Genomic DNA, 24,431 nt, shown 5'->3' on the forward strand with positions numbered 1-24,431 from the left:
CACTAGTTGTAAGAGACAAACATGCCACTCTTAGTATAAGACAGATGAAGTTGATAATAAATAAAGATGTAGAAGCCAGACCTAAACAACACAATTGATAAAATAGCTCTAATGGGCCATGCACGGTGGCTCATGCCTATAATCCCAGCACATTGGGAGGCTGAGGTAGGCGGATCATGAGGTCAGGAGTTCAAGACCAGACTGGCCAACATGGTGAAACCCCACCTCTACTAAAAAATACAAAAATTAGTTGGGCATGGTGGCTCATGCCTGTAATCCCAGCTACTTGGGAGGCTGAGGTAGGAGAATTGCTTGAACCGGGACCAAGGAGGCGGAGCTTGCAGTGAGCCGAGATTGCGCCACTGCACTCCAGCCTGGGCTACAGAGCAAGACTCCATCACACACACACACAAAATAAATAAAATAGCTCTTATGAATACACATACATAGCTTTACAACCAATAATAAAGCATACACATTCTTCTCAAGTACACATGGAAAATTCATAAAAATTCAGTATTGGGTCATAAGACATCATCAGTAAGTTCCACAAGCTGAAATATCACAAGAACAACACTGATTGCAACGTAATAAAACGATAAATTATTAGTAACAATAAAAAAAATAAGTCTTCCTCCCTAAAATGCTTTTCCATTAAACAACCCTTGGTTAGTAGATGAAATTCAAATGAAATTACACAATTCTTTAAAAAGCAATGATAAAAATATTTAAAGAGCTGTTAATTTTGGAAAGTAATTTTACATTGATTATCATGCCTTAATATAAGATAGGGTGTTTGGGACCTGCTCAGTGCTGCTACTACCTCTTTACCACTGTATAGTAGGCACCGGCTCTTCCTTCCACCATCAATTTTTAATTTTTAATTAAATTTTTAAATTTGGTCTCACTACTTTGGGCAACATAGCAAGATCTTGTCTCTAAAAAATAAAAAGTAATTAGCCAGATGTGGTGGTATGCAACTGTAGTTACAGCTACTCAGGAGGCTAAGATGGGAGAATCGCTTGAGCCCTAGAGGTGGAGGTTACAGTGAGCTATGATCGCACCAGCCTGGGCAACAGAGTGAAACTTCACCTCTTCTTTATTTTTGGAGATGGAGTCTCAGCCTGTCACCAGGCTGGAGTCCAGTGGTGCGATCTTGGCTCACTGCAACCTCTGCCTCCTGGGTTCAAGGGATTCTCCTGCCTCAGCCTCCCAAATAGCTGGGACTACAGGATTACCAACCATGCCAGGTAATTTTTCTATTTTTAGTAGAGATGGGGTTTCACCATGTTGGCCAGGATGGTCTCAATCTCCTAACCTCATGATCCGCCCACTTCAGCCTCCCAAAGTGCTGGGATTATAGGCATGAGCCACTGCACCAGGACAACCTCACCTCTTAATGTCAAAAGTAATGAGAATAAAAATGCTATGCATTTGTATCTTCAGAATATAAAAAGCAGTGAATCAGAGGAAAATTAACTCGTATCAATATAAATCAAAGAATCAAAAAAGAATAAAATTCCTAGCTAAAAAATGGTAGAAAAAGAATAAAATAAATAAACAGAAGCATAATAAAAGCAAAGCACAAATTAATGGAGAAAAGAAATACACTGGATATAAGCAATCTTTTAAGTCTTGGATTGTTTTTGAAGTTAAAAATACACAAACCAAGAGCTATCTAACTTAAGAACAAAGTAAACCTAAGAAATGACCAGGGGAAAATATCACGACAGAAGAAAATTTTAGGAGCCTACTTTACAGACCTCTATGCAAATAAATGTGAAAATGTACAAGAACTGAAATGGATTATTTCCTAGAAAAAAAACAGCTCAGCAAAATTGACACTCTTAGAGAAAAACTGCTTAAACATATCCAAAGGAAAAAAAAAAAAGAAATAAAAAATGTAATCAAGGATCTCCCCATTTAAAAAAAAAACAACAAAAAACCAGCCCATATGATTTCGCAGGGAATTCTACAAATCCTTCAAGGAATAGGTAATCTAAATGATCCACAGTTCTCTGTATTTGTTTTTTTGTTTTTTTTTTTTCTTTCTCAGACAGCATATTGCCCTGTCATTCAGGCTAGTGGCACGATGTAGTGGCACAATTATAGCTCACTGCAGCCTCTAATTCATGAGTTCAAGTGATCCTCCTGCCTCAGCCTCCCAAGTAGATAGGACTACAAATATGTGCACCACAGCCAGAGAATTTTTTTTTTTTTTTTTTTTTTTTTTGAGACGGAGTTTCGCTCTTGTTACCCAGGCTGGAGTGTAATGTCGCGATCTCAGCTCACTGCAACCTCCGCCTCCTGGGTTCAGGCAATTCTCCTGCCTCAGCCTCCTGAGTAGCTGGGACTACAGGCACGCGCCACCATGCCCAGCTAATGTTTTTTGTATTTTTTTTTTTTTTTTACTAGAGACGGGGTTTCACCATGTTGACCAGGATGGTCTTGATCTCTTGACCTCGTGATCCACCCGCCTCAGCCTCCCAAGGTGCTGGGATTACAGGCTTGAGCCACCGCGCCCGGCTCAGCCAGAGAATTTTTAATTTTTTTTGGTAGAGACAGTGATCATGATACTGCCCAGGCTAGTCCTGAACTCCTGGGCTCACGGGATCCTCCTACCTCGTCTCCCAAAGTGCTAGGATTACAGCCATGAGCCACTGAGTATAGCCTGATGCACGTATTTTTCTAAAGCACTGAAAATAAAGAAAAAAATGTCTGAATCAATCTTTTATTAAGCAACCATAATACTGACACCTAAAACCTGATAAAAACACCACACACACAAATACAGGCCAATATCATGCTGTGCTTCATGACCTGTATCCTCCTAGGTGATTCCGATGTCACAAATGGCTTATCTGGCTAGGTGCGAAGGCTCACTTGTGTAATACCAGCACTTTGGGAGGCTGAGGCAGGAGGATCACTTGAGTTCATGAGTTCAAGACCTGCTTGAGAAACATAGTGAGACCTTGTCTCCAAAACAGCATTAAAAAACTAGACAGGGTTAGTGTCACACCCTGCAGTCTAGCTATTTAGGAGGCTAAGGCAGTAGGATCCCTTTAGCCCTGGAGTTTAAGGCTGCAGTGAGCTATGATCATGCGATTGCACTCCATCTTGGGTGACAGAGCTAGATCCTGCCTCAAGAAAAAAAAAAAGATAAAGAAAAAGAAAAATAGCGTTATGCATATATCATGAATCTGTCTAGTTGAGCCTAAGAAGACCCCTGGTGAGTCCTGCATTGCTTAATAAATAGCTATTATTGTTATTATAAAAGTGAATAAAGGCATGAAATATAAATTCATGTTTTAGAACATGCATACTACTGTATTCTTTTATTTTTATAGTACTGACATCTTAAATTATATGCCTTTGCCATTTTATTAATCTTTCTTTTAAGAATAAATTCAATATTTACTGATTGCCAAGAAATTCAACACTTAGAACATATGAAGACAAAAGTATATGTTCTCAAACTTCTGAAAAAATGCTCATCATCACTGGTCATCAGAGAAATGCAAATCAAAACCACATTGAGATACCATCTCACACCAGTTAGAATGGCGATCATTAAAAAATCGGGAAACAACAGATGCTGGAGAGGATGTGGAGAAATAGGAACACTTTTACACTGTTGGTGGGAATGTAAATTAATTCAACCATTGTGGAAGACAGTGTGGCGATTCCTCAAGGATGTAAAAATAGAAATCCCATTTGACCCAGCAATCCCATTACTGGGTATATATCCAAAGGATTATAAATCATTCTACTACAAGGACACGTGCACACGAATGTTCACTGCAGCACTGTTTACAATAGCAAAGACCTGGAACCAACCCAAATGCCCAACGATGATAGACTGGATAGGGAAAATGTGGTACATATACACCATGGAATATTACGCAGCCATCAAAAACGATGAGTTCACGTCCTTTGTAGGGACATGGATGAACCTGGAAACCATCATTCTCAGAAAACTGACACAAGAGCAGGAAATCAAACACCGTATATTCTCACTCATAGGCGGGTGTTGAACAATGAGAACACATGGACACAGGGAGGGGAGCACTACACACTGGGGTCCGTTGGGGGGAAATGGGGGAGGGGCGGGGGTGGGGAGGTGGGAAGAGATAGCATGGGGAGAAATGACAGATACAGGTGAGGGGACAGAAGGCAGCAAACCACACTGCCATGTGTGTACCTATGCAACAATCTTGCATGTTCATCACATGTACCCCAAAACCTAAAAAAAAAAAAAAAAAAAAAAAAAGAAAATCAGATCTTTTCACAATTGAATGCAGAGGTTGGCAAACTTTTTCTCCGAAGTCATTAACAAATATTTTAGATTTTGCAGGTCACACAATCTCTGTTGCAACTATACAACTCTGTTGTAGTAGCTGGAAATCAGTCACAGATAATACATAAACAAATGAGTATGGCTGGGTGTCAACAAAACTTTATTAATGGACACTGATATTTAAATTTTTTGTTTGTTTGTTTGTAGAGGCGGGGCTTTGCTGTTTTGTGTAGGCTGGTCTCAAACTCTTGGTCTGAAGCAATCTTCCTGCCTTGGCTCCCAGAGCACCTGGCCTAAAATTTGAATTTCATATAATTTTCACATGTCACTAAATATCCTAAATACTCTTTTCTTTTCAATCATTTGAAATGGTGAAAACCATTCTTAGTTCAAAAGTCTATTAAAACAGGCAATGTGACCACATAATTGGAAGTAAATCACTCTTTAGCATTTGCATAGCATTTCACAGACTTAAATGAAATATTGGTTGGCTGTTTGTTTGTTATTTTCTTCCCTTATTCCTTCCTGTCTCTGCTGTTAAGCACAATTATCGGCATAAAAGAGGTTTTTAATACCTATTTTTAGATTGAATTCCAGCCTGGGCAATAGAGCAAGACTCCTGTTCTCTCTCCCTCTTTCTCTTTCTTTCAAAAAAAAAAAAGAATAATCTAGCTACATTTTTCCATAAATAAATAGCTAAATTTGTCTATCTATATCTTCCTATTCTAACATAGACCTAAAAACAAAATAAAACAAACAAACAAAAAAAACAGGCAATGGACCAAATTTGGTCTTTAGGCTGTCATTTTCCAACTCCTGATTTAATGAAAGGTAGAGACTCCATCCATATATGACAAACATATGTACGTGTATGCACAAATTTGTACCCAGTTTCTGGAAGTTGAGTCTATTTGTTCTGTAAGGTCCTTGTTAACTTTAAAACTCCATGATCATTTTCAAACTCATTCTAATTAGAGGTCCTTTTTGGCAATACTCCCATTATGTGAACTAATCACTCTAAGACAGGTTTGACAACAACTTCTCCCTGACATACTGAATTCCTACCTTCTTTTTTCTTTTTCTTTTTTTTTTTTTGGAGACAGAGTCTCGCTCTGTTACTCAAGTGGCTGAAGCGCAGTGGCACAATCTCACCTAACTGCAACCTCCACCTCCTGGGTACAAGCGATTCTCCTGCCTCAGCCTTTCAAGTAGCTGGGACTACAGGCACGTGCCACCACACCACACCCGGCTAATTTTGTATTTTTAGTAGAGAAGGGGTTTCATGGTGTTAGCCAGGATAGTCTCGATCTCGTGACCTCGTGATCCACCTGCTTTGGCCTCCCAAAGTGCTGGTATTACACGTCTAAGCCACCGTGCCTGGCCCACTTTTTCTTTTGAAAAAATTTTTGTTAGCCAAATTAGCATATTCTATCTTTTTAAACCATTTCAAAGGTCTTCTAACTGTTCTATTTTCTACAAAGCATCTCATACAATGTGCTCATATCAGTTTTTCTAACACAAAGAGTGATCAAAAGCCAACTGCCTACTGTTTTTTAATTTTTTTTTCAGAGACAGAGTCTTGTACTGTACCCCATGCTGGAGTGCACAAGCATAACTCACTGCAGCCTCAAACTCCTGGGCTTAAACAATCCTCCCGTCTCAGCTTCATGAGTAGCTGGGACTATAGGTGTGTGCCAGCATGCTCAACTACCTTTTAAATTGTTTGTAGAGAGGGGGTCTCATTATATTTCCTAGGCTGGTCTTGAACTCCTGGCCTCAAGCAATCCTTCTGCCTCAGCCTCCTAAAGTGTTGGTATTCCGGCTGTGAGCTATTGAGCCTGGCCAGATTTTTTTAATTAATTTTTTTGCCTACCATTTTGCAAAATAATTTTTCAAAAAAGGCTAAATAAAACCTTAGTCTAACTTTCAGGTTGCTCTATTGTATGGCTGCTGATATAGTTTGGCTCTGTGTCCCTACCAAAATCTCATCTTATAGCTCCCATAATTCCCATGTATTATGGGAGGGACCTGGTAGAGATAACTGAATCATGAGGGTGGGTCTTTCTCATGCTGTTCTCATGACAGCAAATAAGTCTCATGATATCTGATGATTTTATTTATTAATTTTTGAGATGAATTGTTGCTCTGTCACCCAGACAGCCTGGACTGCAATGGCATAGTCTTGGCTCCCTGCAACCTCAGCGTCCCAGGTTCAAGTGATTCTCTTGCCTCAGCCTCCCAGGTAGCTGGGATTACAGGTACACGCCACCACTCCCAGCTAACTTTTTGTATTTTTAGTAGAGATGGTGTTTCACCATCATGTTGGACAGGATGGTCTCAAACTCCTGACCTTGGCCTCCCAAAGTGCTGGGATTACAGTGTGAGTCACTACACCCAGCTAAGATCTGATTTTTTTTTTTTTCTTGAGATGTAGTTTTGCTTTTGTCACCCAGGCTGGAGTGCAGTGGCACAATCTTGGCTCACTGCAACCTCTGCCTCCCAGGTTCAAGTGATTCTCCTGCCTCAGCCAACTGAGTAGTTGGGATTACTGGTGCATGCCACCACACCCAGTTAATTTTTGTATTTTTAGTAGAGACTGTATTTTGCCATGTTGGCCAAGCTGGTCTTGAACTACTGACCTCAGGTAATCCACCCATCTTGGCCTCCCAAAGTGCTGGGATTACAGGCGTGAGCCACCGCACCTGACCAATCTAATGGTTTTAAAAACAAGAGTTGGGGAAGATCCAAGATGGCCGTTTAGGAACAGATCGGAGTTGCAGCTCCCAGTGAAAGCGCAGAGCGTGACTGGACGCCACATTTTTATTGCCCACGGACCAGGAGACTCTCAGGCGGAGGAGCCCCACGGGTTGCCAGCACGGCTGTTTTGGCCGGCACATTTCTTTTGGTCGGCGCCCCAGCCGGCGGTTCTCTGTACAAAATACACTGGTCCAGGTGCCCTTTTGGCTGGTGATTGGAGCCCGGGGAAGTCGCCCATTCATGTGATTAAAGAGGGGACTGAACAGGGAGCCGGCCAGGAGATTCCTGGGCAAAAAAAGTGCCACAAATCTCAGCACCGCTGTTTAAGCTGGCGCAGTGAGTCGCTGCAAGGGAAATAACACAGATCCTGGCGCTGTTTCAACAGGTGACTGGAACCCCTGGGATAGAGTCGACTGTTCAACTAAAAAGGAAAAAAAGGCTCTGAGGCACGGAGCCAGGTGATCAGGCTTGGCTGGACCCACCCCCACAAAAGAACAGCAATCTCTGGATTGAGAATTTCACAGCAAGCACAGCTGAACCCGGGACAGTCCAGCTCTGTGGGGGAGGGGCATCAGCCAATATAGAGGCACTCCACCACTATGGAGGTAGTCCACCACTGCTGAGGCAGGCTGCCATTGCCAAGGCAACTGCCATTGCTGAGGCTGCCTGCCGTTGCCAAGGCAACCTGCCATTACAGAGGGAGTCCGTGAATACAGAGGTGGGCCACCATTGCTGAGGCAGTTCTAACAATACCCATATAAACAGGAGTGCAGGGAAGTTCACACGGCAGCTGGGCGGAGCCAACAGCAGCTCAGCAAAGCCTCTGCAGGTAGACAGTGACTAGGCTGCCTCCTTGCTGGGCAGGGCAGCTCTGGAAAAAAAAAAAAAAAAAAAGGCAGCAGCATAACGGAAACTCATAAAGAAAGCCCTAAATCCCTGGACAGAGCACCAGGGAACAAAAAGCGGTTTATGAGTTCTGCTGCAGCAGACCTAAACGTACCTGCCCAGCAGCTCTGAATGAACAATGGAGCTCACAGCTCAGCACTTGAGCTCCTATAAAAGACAGACTCTCTCCTCAAGCAGCTCCCTGACCCCTGTATATCCAGAGTCACCTCATAAAGGAGAGCTCAGACTGACATCTGGCGGGTATCCTTCAGGGACAAAGACAGCAGAAGAAGAAACTGGTAGCAACCCTTACTGTTCTGCAGCTGCTGCAGGCGATCCCCAGGCAAGCAGGGCCTGGAGTGGATCTCAGCAGTCCTACAACAGAGGGGCCAGACTGTTAGAAGAAAAACTAAGAAACAGAAATAACTTCATCATCAACAAACAGAATGTCCACTCAGAGACCCAATCTGAAAGTCAGAAACTACAAAGATGACAGGAAGATAAATCCATAAAGATGGGAAGAAACCAGAGCAAAAAGGATGAAAACACCCGAAACCAGAACACGTCTCCTCCTACAAGGGATCACAACTCCTCACCAGCAAGGGAACAAGATTGGATGGAGAATGAGTGTGATGAAATGACAGAATCAGACTTCAGAAGGTGGGTAGTAAGAAACTTCTGTGAGCTAAAAGAACATGTTCTAACCCAATGCAAAGAAACTAAGAACCTTGAAAAAAGATTTAATGAAATGCTAACGAGAATGGACAACTTAGAAAGGAATATAAGTGAATTGATGGAGCTGAAAAACACAACACGAGAACTTCACGAAGCATGCACAAGTTTCAACAGCTGAATTGACCAAGCGGAAGAAAGGATATCAGAGGTCGAAGACCAACTGAATGAAATAAAACGAGAAGGCATGATTAGAGAAAAAAGGGTAAAAGGGAATGAACAAAGTCTCCAAGAAATGTGGGAGTATGTGAAAAGAGGTAATCTACGTTTGATAAGTGTACTTGAATGTCACAGAGATAATGAATCCAAGCTAGAAAACACTCTTCAGGATATTATCCAGGAAAACTTCCCCAACCTAGCAAGATGGGCCAATATTCAATTCCAGGAAATACAGAGAACACCACAAAGATATTCCTCACGAAGAGCAACCCCAAGGCACATAATCGTCAGATTTGCCAGGGTTGAAATGAAGGAGAAAATGCTAAGGGTAGCCAGAGAGAAAGGTCAGGTTACCCACAAAGGGAAGCCCATCAGACTCACAGCAGATCTCTCAGCAGAAACCCTACAAGCCAGAAGGGAGTGACGGCCAATATTCAACATCCTTAAAGAAAAGAACTTTCAACCCAGAATTTGGTATCTAGCCAAACTAAGCTTCATAAGTGAAGGAAAAATAAAATAAAATAAAATCCTTTGTGAACAAGCAAGTACTGAGAGATTTCGTCACCACCAGGCCTGCTTTACAGGAGCTCCTGAAAGAGGCTCTACACATAAAAGGAACAACCAGTACCAGACACTCCAAAACCATGCCAAATGGTGAAAGAACATCAACACAATTAAGAATTTGCAGCAACTAATGGGCAAAACAGCCAGCTAGCACCAAAATGGCAGTATCAAATTCACAAGTAACAATATTAACCCTAAATGTAAACGGACTAAATGCCCCAATCAAAAGATATAGACTGGCAAATTGGATAAAAAGCCAAAACCCATCCGTGTGCTGTATCCAGGAAACCCATCTCACATGCAAGGATACACAAAGGGATGGAGAAAGATTTACCAAGCAAATGAAGAGCAAAAAAAAGCAGGAGTTGCCATTCTCATCTCTGATAAAATAAACTTGAAAGCAACAAAGATCAAAAGAGACAAAGAAGGACATTACATAATGGTAAAAGGATCAATGCAACAAGAAGAGTTAATGATCCTAAATATATACGCACCCAATACAGGAGCGCCCAGATACATAAGGCAAGTTCTTAATGACTTAAAAAGAGACTTAGACTCCCACACAATAATAGTGGGAGACTTTAATGCCCCATTGTCAATATTAGACAGATCAACCAGACAGAAAATTAACAAGGATATCCAGGACCTGAACGAAGACCTGGAACAAGCAAACCTAACAGACATTTACAGAATTATCCACCCCAAATCCACAAAATATACATTCTTCTCAGCACCACAACATACCTACTCTAAAATTGACCACATAATTGGAAGTAAATCACTCCTCAGCAAATGCAAAAGAATGGAAATCATAACAAACAGTCTCTCAGACCACAGTGCAATCAAGTTAGAACTCAGAATTCAAAAACTAATTCAGAATCGCACAGCTTCATGGAAACTGAAAAACTTGCTCTTGAATGTTGACTGGATAAACAATGAAATGAAGGCAGAAATAAAGATGTTCTCTGACACCAATGAGAATGAAGACACAACATACCAGAATCTCTGGGACACATTTAAAGCAGTCTCTAGAGGAAAATATATAGCAATAAGTGCCCACATGAGAAGCAAGAAGAGATCTAAAATTGACACCCTATCATCAAAATTAAAAGAACTATTTGAGCAAGATTAAAAAACTCAAAAGCTAGCAGAAGACAAGAAATAACTAAGATCAGAGCAGAACTGAAGGAGATAGAGACACAAAATACTCTTCAAAAAAATCAATAAATCCAGGAGCTGGTTTTTTGAAAAGATCAACAAAATAGACAGACCACTACCCAGATTAATAAAAAAGAAAAGAGAGAATAATCAAATTGATGCAATAAAAAATGATAAAGGTGATATCACCACAGATTCCACAGAAATTCAAACCATCATCAGAAATTATTACAAACAACTCTATGCACATAAACTAGTAAACCTGGAAGAAATGGATAAATTCCTGGACACCTGCCTCCTCCCAAGCCTAAACCAGGAAGAAGCTGAAAACCTGAACAGACCCATAACAAGGTCTGAAGTTGAGGCAGCAATTAAGAGCCTACCACCCAAAAAAAGCCCAGGTCCAGATGGGTTCACAGCCAAATTCAACCAGACATACAAAGAGGAGCTGGTACCATTCCTTCTGAAACTATTCCAAATAATCCAAAAAGAGGGAATCCTTCCCAAATCATTTTATGAGACCAACATCATCCTGATATCAAAACTCGGCAGAGACTCAACACGAAAAGAAAACTTCAGGCCAATATCCATGATGAACATAGATGCAAAAATCTTCAATAAAATACTGGCAAGCTGATTGCAACAGCACATCAAAAAGCTTATCCACCATGATCAAGTAGGCTTCATCCCGGGCATGCAAGGCTGGTTCAACATACGCAAGTCTATAAACGTAATTCACCACATAAACAGAACCAAAGACAAAAACCACATGATTATCTCAATTGATGCAGAGAAGGCCTTTGACAAAATTCAACAGCCCATTATGTTAAAAACCCTCAATAAACTAGGTATTGATGGAACGTATCTCAAAACAATAAAAGCTATTTATGACAAACCAACAGCCAATATCACACTGAATGGGCAAAAACTGGAAGCATTCCCTTTGAAATCTGGCACTAGACAAGGATGCCCTCTCTCACCACTCCTATTCAATACAGTACTGGAAGTTCTAGCCAGAGCAATCAGGCAAGAAAAAGAAATAAAGGGTATTCAAATAGGAAAGGAGGAAGTCAAATTGTCTCTATTTGCAGATGACATGATTGTATATCTAGAAGACCCCATTGTCTCAGCCCCAAATCTCCTGAAACTGATAAGCAACTTCAGCAAAGTCTCAGGATACAAAATCAATGTGCAAAAATCACAAGCATTCCTATACACCAATAACAGACTTTATTAAAGAGAACCAAATCAAGAACGAACTGCCATTCACAATTGCCACAAAGAGAATAAAATACCTAGGAATACAACTAACAAGGAACGTAAAGGACCTCTTCAAGGAGATCTACAAGCCATTGCTCAACGAAATAAGAGAGGATACAAACAGATGGAGAAACATTCCATGTTCATGGTTAGGAAGAATCAATATCATGAAAGTGGCCATACTGCCCAAAGTAATTTACAGATTCAACGCTATCCCCATCAAGCTACCAATGACCTTCTTCACAGAACTGGAAAAAAACACCTTAAACTTCATATTGAACCAAAAGAGAGCCCACATAGCCAAGTCAATTCTAAGCAAAAAGAACAAAGCAGGAGGCATCACACTACCCGACTTCAAACTATACTACAAGGTTACAGTAATCAAAACAGCATGGTACTGGTACCAAAACAGAGATACAGACCAATGGAACAGCACAGAGGCCTCGAAGGCAGCACCACACATCTACAACCATTCGATCTTTGACAAACCTGACAAAAACAACCAATGGGAAAAGCAGTCCCTGTTTAATAAATGGTGTTGGGAAAACTGGCTAGCCATGGGCAGAAAGCAGAAACTGGACCCCTTGCTGACACCTTACACTAAAATTAACTCCAGATGGATTAAAGACTTAAACATAAGACCTAACACCATAAAAACTCTAGAAGAACACCTAGGCAAAACCATTCAGGACATAGGCTGCCAACTTCATGACCAAAACACCAAGAGCATTGGCAACAAAAGCCAAAATAGACAAATGGGACCTAATCAAACTCCACAGCTTCTGCACGGCAAAAGAAACAGTTATTAGAGTGAATCGGCAACCAACAGAATGGGAAAAAATTTTTGCAGTCTACCCATCTGACAAAGGGCTGATATCCAGAATTTACAAAGAACTAAAACAGATTTACAAGAAAAAAGCAAACAAGCCCATTCAAAAGTGGACAAAGGTTATGAACAGATACTTTACAAATAAGATATACATGAGGCCAACAAACATATGAAAAAATGCTCATCATCACTGGTCATTAGAGAAATGCAAATCAAAACTACATTGAGATACCATCTCACACCAGTTAGAATGGCGATCATTAAAAAATCTGGAGACAACAGATGCTGAAGAGGATGTGGACAAATAGGAACACTTTTACACTGTTGGTGGGAGTGTAAATTAATTCAACCATTGTGGAAGACAGTGTGGCAATTCCTCAAGGACTTAGAAATAGAAATTCCATTTGACCCAGCAATCCCATTACTGGGTATATATCCAAAGGATTATAAATTGTTCTACTATAAGGACACGTGCATATGAATGTTCATTGCAGCACTGTTTACAATAGCAAAGACCTGGAACCAACCCAAATGCCCACTGATGATAGACTGGACAGGGAACATGTGGCACATATACACCATGGAATATTATGCAGCCATCAAAAACGATGAGTTCGCATCCTTTGTAGGGACATAGATGAACCTGGAAACCATCATTCTCAGCAAACTGACGCAAGAGCAGAAAATCAAACACCGCATGTTCTCACTCATAGGCGGGTGTTGAGCAATGAGAACACACGGACACAGGGAAGGGAGCACTACACACTGGGGTCTGTTGGGGGGAAATAGGGGAGGGACAGCGGGGGGTGGGGAGTTGGGGAGAGATAACATGGGGAGAAATGCCAGATATAGGTGCTGGGATTACAAGCATTAGCCACCATGCCTGGCCTAAGAAAAATTTTTTTTTAAAGAGTAAAATACATCCCAAGTAAGAACGTTACTTACTTTTACTAATATGTCTTTTACAACTTGATTGCTATCATTATGAACGCTGATATAGCTGGAAAAGGTCTCTCCCAAAAATATATTCCTGTAAAATAAAATAAGTTTTTAGGCAGAAATCCATTTAGGTTTCACAATAAATATTCTGTCTGAGAATCACTAAGAACTCCAAATGGAGAAAAATTTACTAAAGGATAGAGATCTGGTAAAATATTGTTTTGACATTCCTTTGTTGACATTAGGTCACTCATTCATTACCTAGTGCAATTCAAAATATGACTGTAATCTACAAAACATGATGTATCTTGGCCTTTGACTACTGTACAAAATGCCAATCTTGATAGAGATAAGACTCACTGAAATCACATCTATGCTAAAGTCTTAAGATTTGTATCTGAACAGGTTAGAAAAAGCCAAGTGTCCATTCTTCAAATAATTTATGCCCTGAGTCCAGAAGATATCTAAGTTACTGATATTGGGGTATGTTTATCAATTTATTTCCTAAACTATTTGAATAAAAATCAGAGTGGCTTTACTTTACATAGTTTTATACTTTTTACCTGAACATATTTCCCAGTTTTTCAAGACACTAGTCAATGACCACATTCTGTAAAAGTATAAAAACAACCTGTAAAATTCCATTTTTGTCTCAAATTCTATGTGGTGCAAACAGAGTGGAATCAGGGGCTTCTACCTTATTATTAATCTAGAATAACAATAAAGCTCAGAATAATAGAAGAAATAAATTTAGAGTTCCTAATTGGCTGACAAGTCTGATAATTCATCTTGGGAGAGGACTATGAGGCCAAAACCAAAAAGAGCTGCTTCTGAAAAAGACATTTAGATTCGTAGTTAAAAGAATTATGTAGCCATTAAAAAATATAGTAGGATCTAAAGAAGAAAGTTAAAATAGTAACCACTATTAACATTTTAATTTGGTATATATCTTTTTTTTTTTAAATAGGAGAAAGCTATAATCACATAGTATGTTTTTAAATAATATTCTTGCCACTCAAATGTATCATGGGCTGGGTGCGTTGGCTCATGCCTATAATACAAGCACTTTAGGAGGCAGAGGCGGGTGGATCACCAGAGGTCAGGAGTTCAAGATCAGCCTGGCTAACATGGTGAAACATGGTCTCTACTAAAAACACAAAAATTAGTCAGGGCGGTGGCATGAGCCCGTATCCCAACTACTCGGGAGGCTGAGGCAGGAGAACTGACTGAACCCAGAAGGTGGAAGTTGCACTGAGCTGAGATAGTACCACTGCACTCCAGCCTGGGCGACAGAGCAAGACTCCCATCTCAAAAAAAAAAAAAAAAAAGTAAATGTATCATAAAGTGTTTTTGAAACATAAAGCTCTTTTTTAAAACAGAATTTGTAATACCTTTACAAAGTTTCTTATTTAAATATGTCATGCCTACCCGAAATTTTGTGGTAAAGTCAGCATTTCTCCCAACATTAAAACTTCTGCACCATTAACAGTTGAAGGATCATCTCTCATCAGCTGGTTAAAGAGATCACCTGAATGAAGAGAAAAACATAAAATTCTAACATCCACCTTTTACATAACTTTTACTTATATAAAGAAATAGCTGAGAGAGGCATTTTAAAAAACAACCTCTTGACAAAAATGAGATTTAAAAAGTCTAACTTCTAGATTTTAATACAACAAAAGCATGTCAAAAAAATTCTGATCTCACAGGGAATGAACACTTTAGAAACAAAGAAAAATGTACAAAATATACTATAGAAAGCCCCAATAATTCTAAATAAAAGGAATGCTACTACATATATTGTTGCAACATTTGAGGATGAAGGCAATTTTAATAGCATTATGAATATGAATGTATCTTAAACTGTAAGTCTCATATTGCCATAGTATATAAACATAATGTGAACTTGCAGAGTACAAATAAGGCCTGTTACTGAGATGGCCACCTTTCACATCATACAAAAATAGGCAACAAAGAATCTAGCAAATGGTTAGTATAAGATTTACAAGGCTAGGCTTAGTCCAAGGTAATGCACCAATTCAGGTTTCAACTTTTTCCTAGGTATAAATAGAGGAAAGCATGTGCCATACCAGGTAAGTCTTTCTCTTCACAAGTTACTGGGATATTGGTGAATAAAGTAGGCTTAGTCAGCCGCATCACTGTGAAGTAAAAAAGTAAAACAAAACAAAACATTAATACTGCTTAGGGTTAATATTCTCAAGTCTAGTGTATGATATTCATCCATTTTATACTAGCATAAAATATAATCTAAATACTTCCTAAATATAATACTATATACTCCCTAAGGTTATCACACATTAGTGATTTATTAAAAATTTTAATGTTACAAAAATAATTTTATATAAGAACCACTTATTTACAACCTATGAATTATAAAAATTAAATGTAACTATAATATACATTCATTATAGAGAAACTGGATACATTTTTAAAGCTTAAATAATATTAGGAACATAAGGCTTTAAAAAATTCCAAGTGACTTCACTGTAAACAATATCAACAAAATATGAACACTGGAAACTCACTAAGTGTTTTTTGCTTTTTTTTTTTTTTTTGAGGCAGAGCCTTACTCAGTCACCAGGCTGGAGTGTAGTGGCACGATCTCGGCTCACTGCCACCTTTGCCTCCCAGGTTCAAGAGATTCTCCTGCCTCAGGCTCCCAAGTAGTTGGGATTACAGGAACACACCACCATGCCTGATTTTTTTTTTTTTTTGTATTTTTTGTAGAAATGGGGTTTCACTTCATTGGCCAGGCTGGTCTTGAACTCCTGACCTCAAGTGATCTACACACCTTGGCTTCCCAAAGTGCTGGTATTATAGGCATGAGGCACCACACCTGGCCAATTCTTTAAGTAATATTAATTCTGTGTAGAAATTATAAAAATGTAGGTTAACATATAGGTTTATATAATTCCAACCAAAACTAAGATTTATTTTTGGAACATGACAGAATGTATCTAAAGTTCATCTAGATAAACAAAAAGCTAAGGAAATTAATGGAGAAAAAAGAGGAAGACTTAAATTTACTATATATTATAACATATTTAAGTCCAGTCAACTAATTGGCTTATTAGTATAAGACCATACTGATACATTAGTTTTCCAAAACAAGACAGGATGTAGTTAAAAAAAAAATCAATTAGTAAAAGGATTATTCATTATAAGGTGCAAAGAGAAATGGCTAGCTACCTGGAAAAATAAAATTTAATTTAAAAATTCATTTTAAATATAAATTAATAGACAAAAATTAAGCCACAGACAAGTAGAAAAAGTTAAACTGAATATTTATTAAATGTAGTCGAGGGTAGAATGCGCTATAATTTTTTTTAAAAAATCTTTTTCAGTTACTTTGAAAGACTGTTATTTGACTGACCAAATCAAAATTTAAAAAAACGTAAAATTAAAAAGCCGTAAAAACTTGTAAAACTTTTCAGAAAATGAATTACAGAGGGCTAGTTCATTATCAAAAGTATTCATTCAAATCAAAGCCAAAATACTAGAAAGACTATAGACCTACATGTTCAATTCAGAATATAAGTAGTATTCACTAGCATATATAAAAATGTACCACCCAACTACTAATTCACCAACTATTAGTATTCACTAGCATATATAAAAACGTACCACCCAACTACTAATTTACCAACTATGGTGTTCATATCAAATTTAGTGGCTTTTTCATTCTGGTTTCAGCTTAAATGTTACCTTTTTCAGAAACAGAGTAATGGGTCATTCTGTTTCTCTCATGGTACCTTGTATTTATCATGCACTATATTTGTTTATACCATTCCTTTCCAAACTCCACGAGGTCTAGGCTCTTATGTACTAAGTTCAGTTTTGTAGCATCCTTATCTGGTGTAGGTTCTGCTATTCAGATCTTCCCTGAATAAAATAATTAGCACTTTATGAAAGTCCTTAAGTAACTGGCATCATTTTGAAAGTGTAAGTTTTAGAAACTGAGGGCAATAACAACCTTGCTATATTAAGCAGCTGGCTTTTGAAATAGTCAACAAATGCTACTCTTAAAATTTCAGAAGTTACTTTGTATGGCTAGCATTTACTAGTACCAGGCATTATGCTAAATATTTTACAAGATGAACACATTTAATTCTCATGAGTACTCTCTAAGTTGGCACTACATTAACCCCAATATACAGATAGGGCACTGACAATGCCTGCAGAGGGCAAATTGCATACAAAAGGATTATATTAGTAGATAAGTAGGAGAATCTAGATTTGAACCCCAGTGATTTCACTGTTCAAAAATAATTCTCTACAGTAATTATTAATTATAAGCCTGGAGCCATATATCTGGACTGTCATGCCTTACCAGAAATATCCCATGGGAATTCAAAGTAGGACTCTATTCCAGAGTATTAATCAACTACAGATGAATATAGGGAGGTGTTTCCAACCTTCACTTTCATTTTTAACTATGAAAACAGATTAAAAGGTGCCCTGATATTGATACAGAAGAGGCAGTTTTTCCCAATTTAAACATCTAAAATCACTTAAAAAAATTTTTTTTGAGACATGGTCTCACTTTGTTACTCTGGTTGGAGTATGATCATGGCTGACTACAGCCTTCACACTCTGAGCTCAAGTGATCCTCCTGTCTCAGACCCACTCCCTATCCCTGCCCACCAAGAGGCTGGGAATACTGTCCCATGCTACAATGCCTGGTTAATTTTTGTGGTTTTTGTACAGATGGGGTTTTACCATGTTGCCTAGGCTGGTAAGTTCACTTTTAGTACCAGCTGGTGTTTTCTATTTCTTTCCCATTTTTTTCATTTCATTAGAAAACAAATTTCAATAAAGAGAAAATAGTCTCAAGGGAATCCTAAGACACCCTTTTTTTTTTTTTTTTTTTTTTTTAGTGTCCTTGAGTTCACCCAAACGTTTAGCCAACATTTTTGCTTACCATAGGTTCAAATTTCCATTACAAACAAAAGTCCTGTAAAGCTTAATTTTTCCTGATTCCTGTGGTTTAGCAGGGGATGAAATGTGGGGGAGGGTAAAAAAAATCCTCCATTAAAAATAAAATGATCCCAATTTGGTATGAAAAGCAACTGTTTTCTTCATAATTTCAGATTATGGCCTTTGCAGCAACATGAATAGAACTGGAGGTCTTTATCCTAAGCCAATTTACGCAGGAACAGAAAATCAAATAGCACATATTCTCACTTATAAGTGGAAGATAAACAATAAGCATACATGGACACAAAGAAGCACAAAGAAGAATAATAATAGACACTGAGACCTATTTGAGGGTGGAAGGTGGCAGGGGGGTGAGGACTAAAAAAATACCTATTGGGTATTACGCTTATTACCTGGGTCACAAAACTATTTGTATACCAAACCCCTGTGGCATACAATTTAACCTCTGTAAAATTTTCTTTCCAACTTTTATTTTAGGTACAAATCTGTACCTAAAATAAAAGTTGGAAAGAAAAAAAGAAGTGGAATTTTAAGCAACCTCAGCCATCTCAGGCTATGAAGGGCACATTTACCATGCATTGTCAAGCTCCTACCATGATAGGCACTGTGCTTCAAGGTAAATATGTCTATATACCTAGTAAGTGCTATCTTATTTTTCTTAGGGAGCTGGTGTGTCTAATAGTAGTAATCACATGTAAGCTGCAAGAGGGCAGGGTCCATGTCTGTCTCCTTCCTTAGTATATCCTAACACCTAGTGCAAGGTAGGCATTTAAATATGTTAAACAAATACAAGCTTATATGCTTTTATAACACTTTTATTGTTTTAATCCCTTTGAGTATTTTTATGAGGTGACATGTAAATCCAATTATAATATTATACTTATGGGGAACCTAAAATGACTTCAATAATCAGTTAAGTAATAATTAGCACTATCATTAATATTGAATTATCTGTATCAGAAGAAATAGACAATAACTCGACCCCTATTCAACATTTGATACTTTCCTTCAAAACAGGTTATAGCCTTAAAGATACCTTATAGTATTTGGTGAAGTATACATTTTGTATCTTTGTTTGAAAACAACCCATCAATTGCTATTACATATCTTTGGAAACCTTATTATGAATCTAGGCTGGTCTCCCAATCTGAACTACATTCATGCCACATAAATAGCATTCCAAATAGAATTGTTTTTAATTTTTTTTTAAATTACACTTGAGGTGAGTAAAGAAAAATACAGTAAAATTAGATTTTAGAGACTCACTAGAATCCAAACTATACAACTTAATTCATAAGACTAATTCAATCACAGTTTGTAACAAAACAAAAGGAACAGAACATTTTTACCTTCAAATTCAGTGTAAACAATAATTTATCACATTTAAAAAAAAGGCTGCTAATAAGTAGAACTCAGAAATTTCTTGACTTAACTGACAAACTTAGGAATTCTAAAAAGTCATTAAAAATTTTAAAAAGGGCCGGGCGTGGTGGCTCACACCTGTAATCCCAGCACTTTGGGAGGCCGAGGCGGGTGGATCACGAGGTCAAGAGATTGAGACCATCCTGGTCAACACGGTGAAACCCCGTCTCTATTAAAAATACAAAAAATTAGCTGGGCATGGTAGCGCATGCCTGTAACCCCAGCTACTCAGGAGGCTGAGGCAGGAGAATTGCCTGAACCCAGGAGGCGGAGGTTGCAGTGAGCTGAGATCATGCCATTGCACTCCAGCCTGGGTAACAAGAGTGAAACTCCATCTCAAAAAAAAAAAAAAATTTTTTTAAAAGCCTGTAAAATTTATTTCATCTATTTCTATCCATATTCACTTCATTCAGAATATTCTTCCTTGTTGACTATCAGTGGAGTTCATTACATACTAAAAATAACACCATATTTATGCACAGATAAATTAATTTTTCCAGTAAGAGCTAATCTTCCTTTAAGAAGACTTCCCACATATTCACAATACATAATATCACAGAATATCCATATTTGGCCTAGATGTCTCTGAATTGTAGCATTACAAGATGGAAGTTCATTATGTCTAATAATTTGATTGAGTTTTATCCAAATGTCTTCCAGAGTTTGGCTGTTAGAAATAGTGTCTTCTATTGTCCATCTTGCTCTATAAAGTGAGTGTAAATTTAGAGCCTTTAAACTATCTTGCAATTTTTTAGACAAAGGATAAACCTTTTCAGTACAATTACCGCTGGGAAGGGAAATACTCCAAGATCTCCTGTTGTGCTGTTTTCCCTTTTCTGATTGTTTATCCACATTTCCAGAATTAGTCTGTTCCTTCAGTGTGTGTGACCAGGTTAAATGCTGCTGTTTCAAACAAGGTTTAAACTCCAACAGATCTACTGTGCAATCATAACTGTGTGATTCAGCATTATGTTCTGAAATGGCCAAGTACTGTTTCACATCTTCAGCTGCCTCTCCAGAAATCACAGGCGGTGATCTTTTAGGTCTGAGTGGAAGCTTGGACCCATCATATGGAAACCAAGGTATAAATCTTGATAGTGGACGAACAGGAAAGTCTTGAATTGCCTTTTCTGCAATTTTTGGCAGTTGTGTGGGATCACTCTCATATGGTCGATAATGTAATATTACTTCTGTAGTCATTCTGCAGTAATCCAATTACTCTTAGTGATGAAAAAATTTCTTAGCTGAACTCCTCAGAGCTAGAATGTTAATTTATTATTGCAAGATTGTCTCTCTTGCCAAATCAGAGGGAAACAGGACCTAAAGTGGAAGTATTGCAAACAATAAGATACAGTAGGGATATCCTGCCTACAAATAGGCAGGGAAAAAGGAAAACCAAAAACCAAAAACCAATCCCAATGTGGTAGTTTACCAAAGTGCTACTGGTAAATGTGAATGTAATCTACAAACCTGAAAAACTCTTTCTCTTACCAAAATAAGGACTCTGAATTAGATACCCTATAAAATTACTTCCAGGATAAATATGCTGGTAGTCAATGTGTTTAACTTAACAGATATAAAGGGCTTGGAAGTATCAGTATTAATATATTTAGTATTAATAGTCTTAAAACTATAGCAGAAACAAAGAGTAAATGAATAATTCTTAAAATATTGTTTTCCTATGAAAATAATTAACAAAAAATGTAATATTTGAAAATTGAGGACAATGAAATCACTGTAAATTTTACTCCAACATGGTGAAATCCCATCTCTACTTAAAAAAAAAAAAAAAAAAAAAAAAAGCTGGGCAAGGTGGTGCATGCCTATAGTCCCAGCTACTAGGAAGGCTGAGGCAGAAGAATAGCTTAAACATGAGAGCCAGAGGTTGCAGTGAGCTGAAATTGTGCCACTGCACTCCAGCCTGGGCAACAAAGCGAGACTTTGTCTCAAAGAAAAAAAAATTCTAATCTGTTTGGAAGAAAATTAATCATTTTACACTTGAAAATTATATGGATTCCTGTAATCCCAGCTACTCAGGAGGCTGAGGCAAAAGAATCACTTGAACCAGGGTGGTGGAGGTTGCAATGAGCTGAGATCACGCCATTACACTCCAGCCTGGGTGACAGGGCAAGACTCCATTTCAACAACAATAAATTATATGGATTTCACCAAACAAATATATAGATAGAATATTTGATGATATCATCTCATTCTCTGTAGTAAAAACTAAAACCATGAATATGGTTTAACTTTGCATTTTAACCAGGCCAAGAACCAGTTTTGTGATGCTGTCTTCTCCACATAATCCAGGCAATTAAGCAGTATGGAGACCCTAATACCATGGCTTTTGTATTCCAATGTGGAGGAGAACAAGAAGTCTAGACTCCTATTTTTTTCTCTTAGAGCACAGAAGTTCTCAAGTTGCCCCACATTAAGTCACTGATAATAAATTCCTGCATATGGTACATAGGATCAAGAATGGAGCCTTCCGATATCTGCAAGTTAGGCTTCCTAACCAGGCCCAAAGTTGTAAGGGCGACAGAACAGGCTTTCTCACATCCTAACAACTGCAGAAAAAAATGAGTTGAATCTCTTCTCCCCAAAAATCATTAGAGAATTACCTGATGAAGGTTCTCCCATTGCTAGAATAATACCATGAGTATGGACTGCTGTCATGATGTAACAATAGAATCACTATCTGACTCTGAAGAGTCAGAAGAAGTAACTAATTCCATGATTCTTTTTACTTACTGTTACTGTCCACTAACAGATGTGACAACTCTCAAATTCATAAATGTGATCTTTAACATCCATAATTTTAAATATGGATTGAAATGATATCACGTATTTCTTCAAGAATTAATAATGCACTAATGTTTTTCTTCCGTTCCTTATACTTTCACATTGTAAAATGTGAAATGGCATTGAAAAATTCTCTCATCTGAACTCAATCAGTGTTATACTCAAGAGACAATTTTTTTTTATTTTGAGACAGTCTCGCTCACCCAAGCTGGAATGCAGTGGTACGATCTCCGCTCATGGCAACTTTCAACTCCCAGGCTCAAGTGATTCTTGTGCCTCAGCCTTCTGTGTAGCTAGGACCGCTGGTGTGCACCACCATGCTGGCTAATTTTGGTATTTTCAGTAGAGATGGGGTTTCACCATGTTGGCCAGGCTGGTCTCAAACTCCTGATCTCAAGTGATCAGCCACCTCGCCCAACCAAGAATAACAAGGCATTATCTTTTTTTTTTTTTTTTGAGATGGAGTTTTTGCTCTGTTGCTCTGGCTGGAGTGTAATTGCGTAATCTCAGCTCACTGCTGCCTCTGCCTCCCACGTTCAAGTGATTCTCCAGCCTCAGCCTCCTGTGTAGCTGGGATTACAGGTATGCGCCATCACCCCAGGCTGATTTTGTATTTTTAGTAGAGATGGGGTTTTTACATGTTGGTAATCCTGGTTTCGAACTCCCCACCTCAGGTAATCTGCCCACCTCAGCCTCCCAAAGTGCTGGAATTACAGGCGTGAGCCACCGCTCCTGGCACAAGATACTATCTTTAACATTTTACATATAAAAATATAAAGTGAACTTAAATGACCACTTAAATTGATATATTTGGCATCCAACACCAGTAAATTGAGAGTGTGAAAATCCTTGATTAGCTAGAACAATGGGCTAACTAGAAGATGGTACAAAAGAGGTTTAATAAAGTTGAAACTATCAGTGAATTTTAAAACATTTGCCCGTTTAGGCTGCCCCCCCAACTTTTTTTTTTTTTTTTTTTTTGAGATAGAGTCTTACTCTGTCACCCAGACTGGAGTGCAGTGGGGCAATCTCAGCTCACTGCAGCCTCTGCCTCCCACTTTCAACCAATTCTCCTGCCTCAGTCTCCTGAGTAGCTGGGATTACAGGTGTGTGCTACCACACCTGGCTAAGTTTTGTATTTTTAGTAGAGACATGTTTTTGTCATGTTAGCCAGGCTGGTCTCAAACTCCTGACCTCAAGTGATCTGCCCACCTTGGCCTCCAAAAGTGCTGGGATTGCAGGTGTGAGCCACCACACCTGGCCTAGGCTGCTTAAAAATTCCTTCCTAGGTATCCTCTGTTTTGGAAAACAGAGAATAACAGAAAACTAAAAACTCCCAGTGGCAGTCTCTGTTTCACTGGTATTTAACTTTTTAATAGCTTCTAATTTGTACAAATCACACCTTGCAGCTAACAGAACTGCTCAAAATTCCCATCGTAGTTGGTAGAGGAAATATCTCTGATAATGCTGTTTCATTCATTAGGAGGCAACATGGACTCTTGAAAACAGGCAGGTCTTACGTTGAAATACTGCCTCAATCACTTACTAGCTATGTGATCTTGGAAAAGTTGCTTCAACTAAAAGAATTAATATTTACTCCACATACTTGAAGTGAGATTGAGAGATAAAGAACATGCTTTTCTTCTTTTCCCTCTTCTCCACGAGTAA

At 38.5% G+C, this 24,431-nt stretch overlaps 1 protein-coding gene across 8 annotated transcripts in view; it reads right to left on the reverse strand.

The window, feature by feature from the left end:
- TRAPPC13 (trafficking protein particle complex subunit 13) overlaps nucleotides 1-24,431 on the reverse strand; it is a 59,038-nt gene that overhangs the window by 33,223 nt on the left and 1,384 nt on the right. For 4 of the 8 annotated variants that reach the window (XM_074385398.1, XM_074385395.1, XM_074385389.1 and 1 more), the window contains exons 2-5: nucleotides 20,747-21,281; nucleotides 15,671-15,739; nucleotides 15,009-15,108; nucleotides 13,587-13,671 (exon numbers count right to left, since the gene is read on the reverse strand). In XM_074385398.1, coding sequence (XP_074241499.1) covers nucleotides 13,587-13,671; nucleotides 15,009-15,108; nucleotides 15,671-15,739; nucleotides 20,747-21,161 — 669 coding nt within the window. In that variant the 5' untranslated portion in view covers nucleotides 21,162-21,281. The remainder of the gene's footprint in view (nucleotides 1-13,586; nucleotides 13,672-15,008; nucleotides 15,109-15,670; nucleotides 15,740-20,746; nucleotides 21,282-24,431) is intronic. The other 4 variants (XM_010336575.3, XM_003925789.4, XM_010336574.3 and 1 more) reach the window with 1 other exon arrangement.

The sequence above is a fragment of the Saimiri boliviensis genome, chromosome 1 (assembly GCF_048565385.1).
Source record: "Saimiri boliviensis isolate mSaiBol1 chromosome 1, mSaiBol1.pri, whole genome shotgun sequence".
Classification (NCBI taxonomy): domain Eukaryota; kingdom Metazoa; phylum Chordata; class Mammalia; order Primates; family Cebidae; genus Saimiri; species Saimiri boliviensis.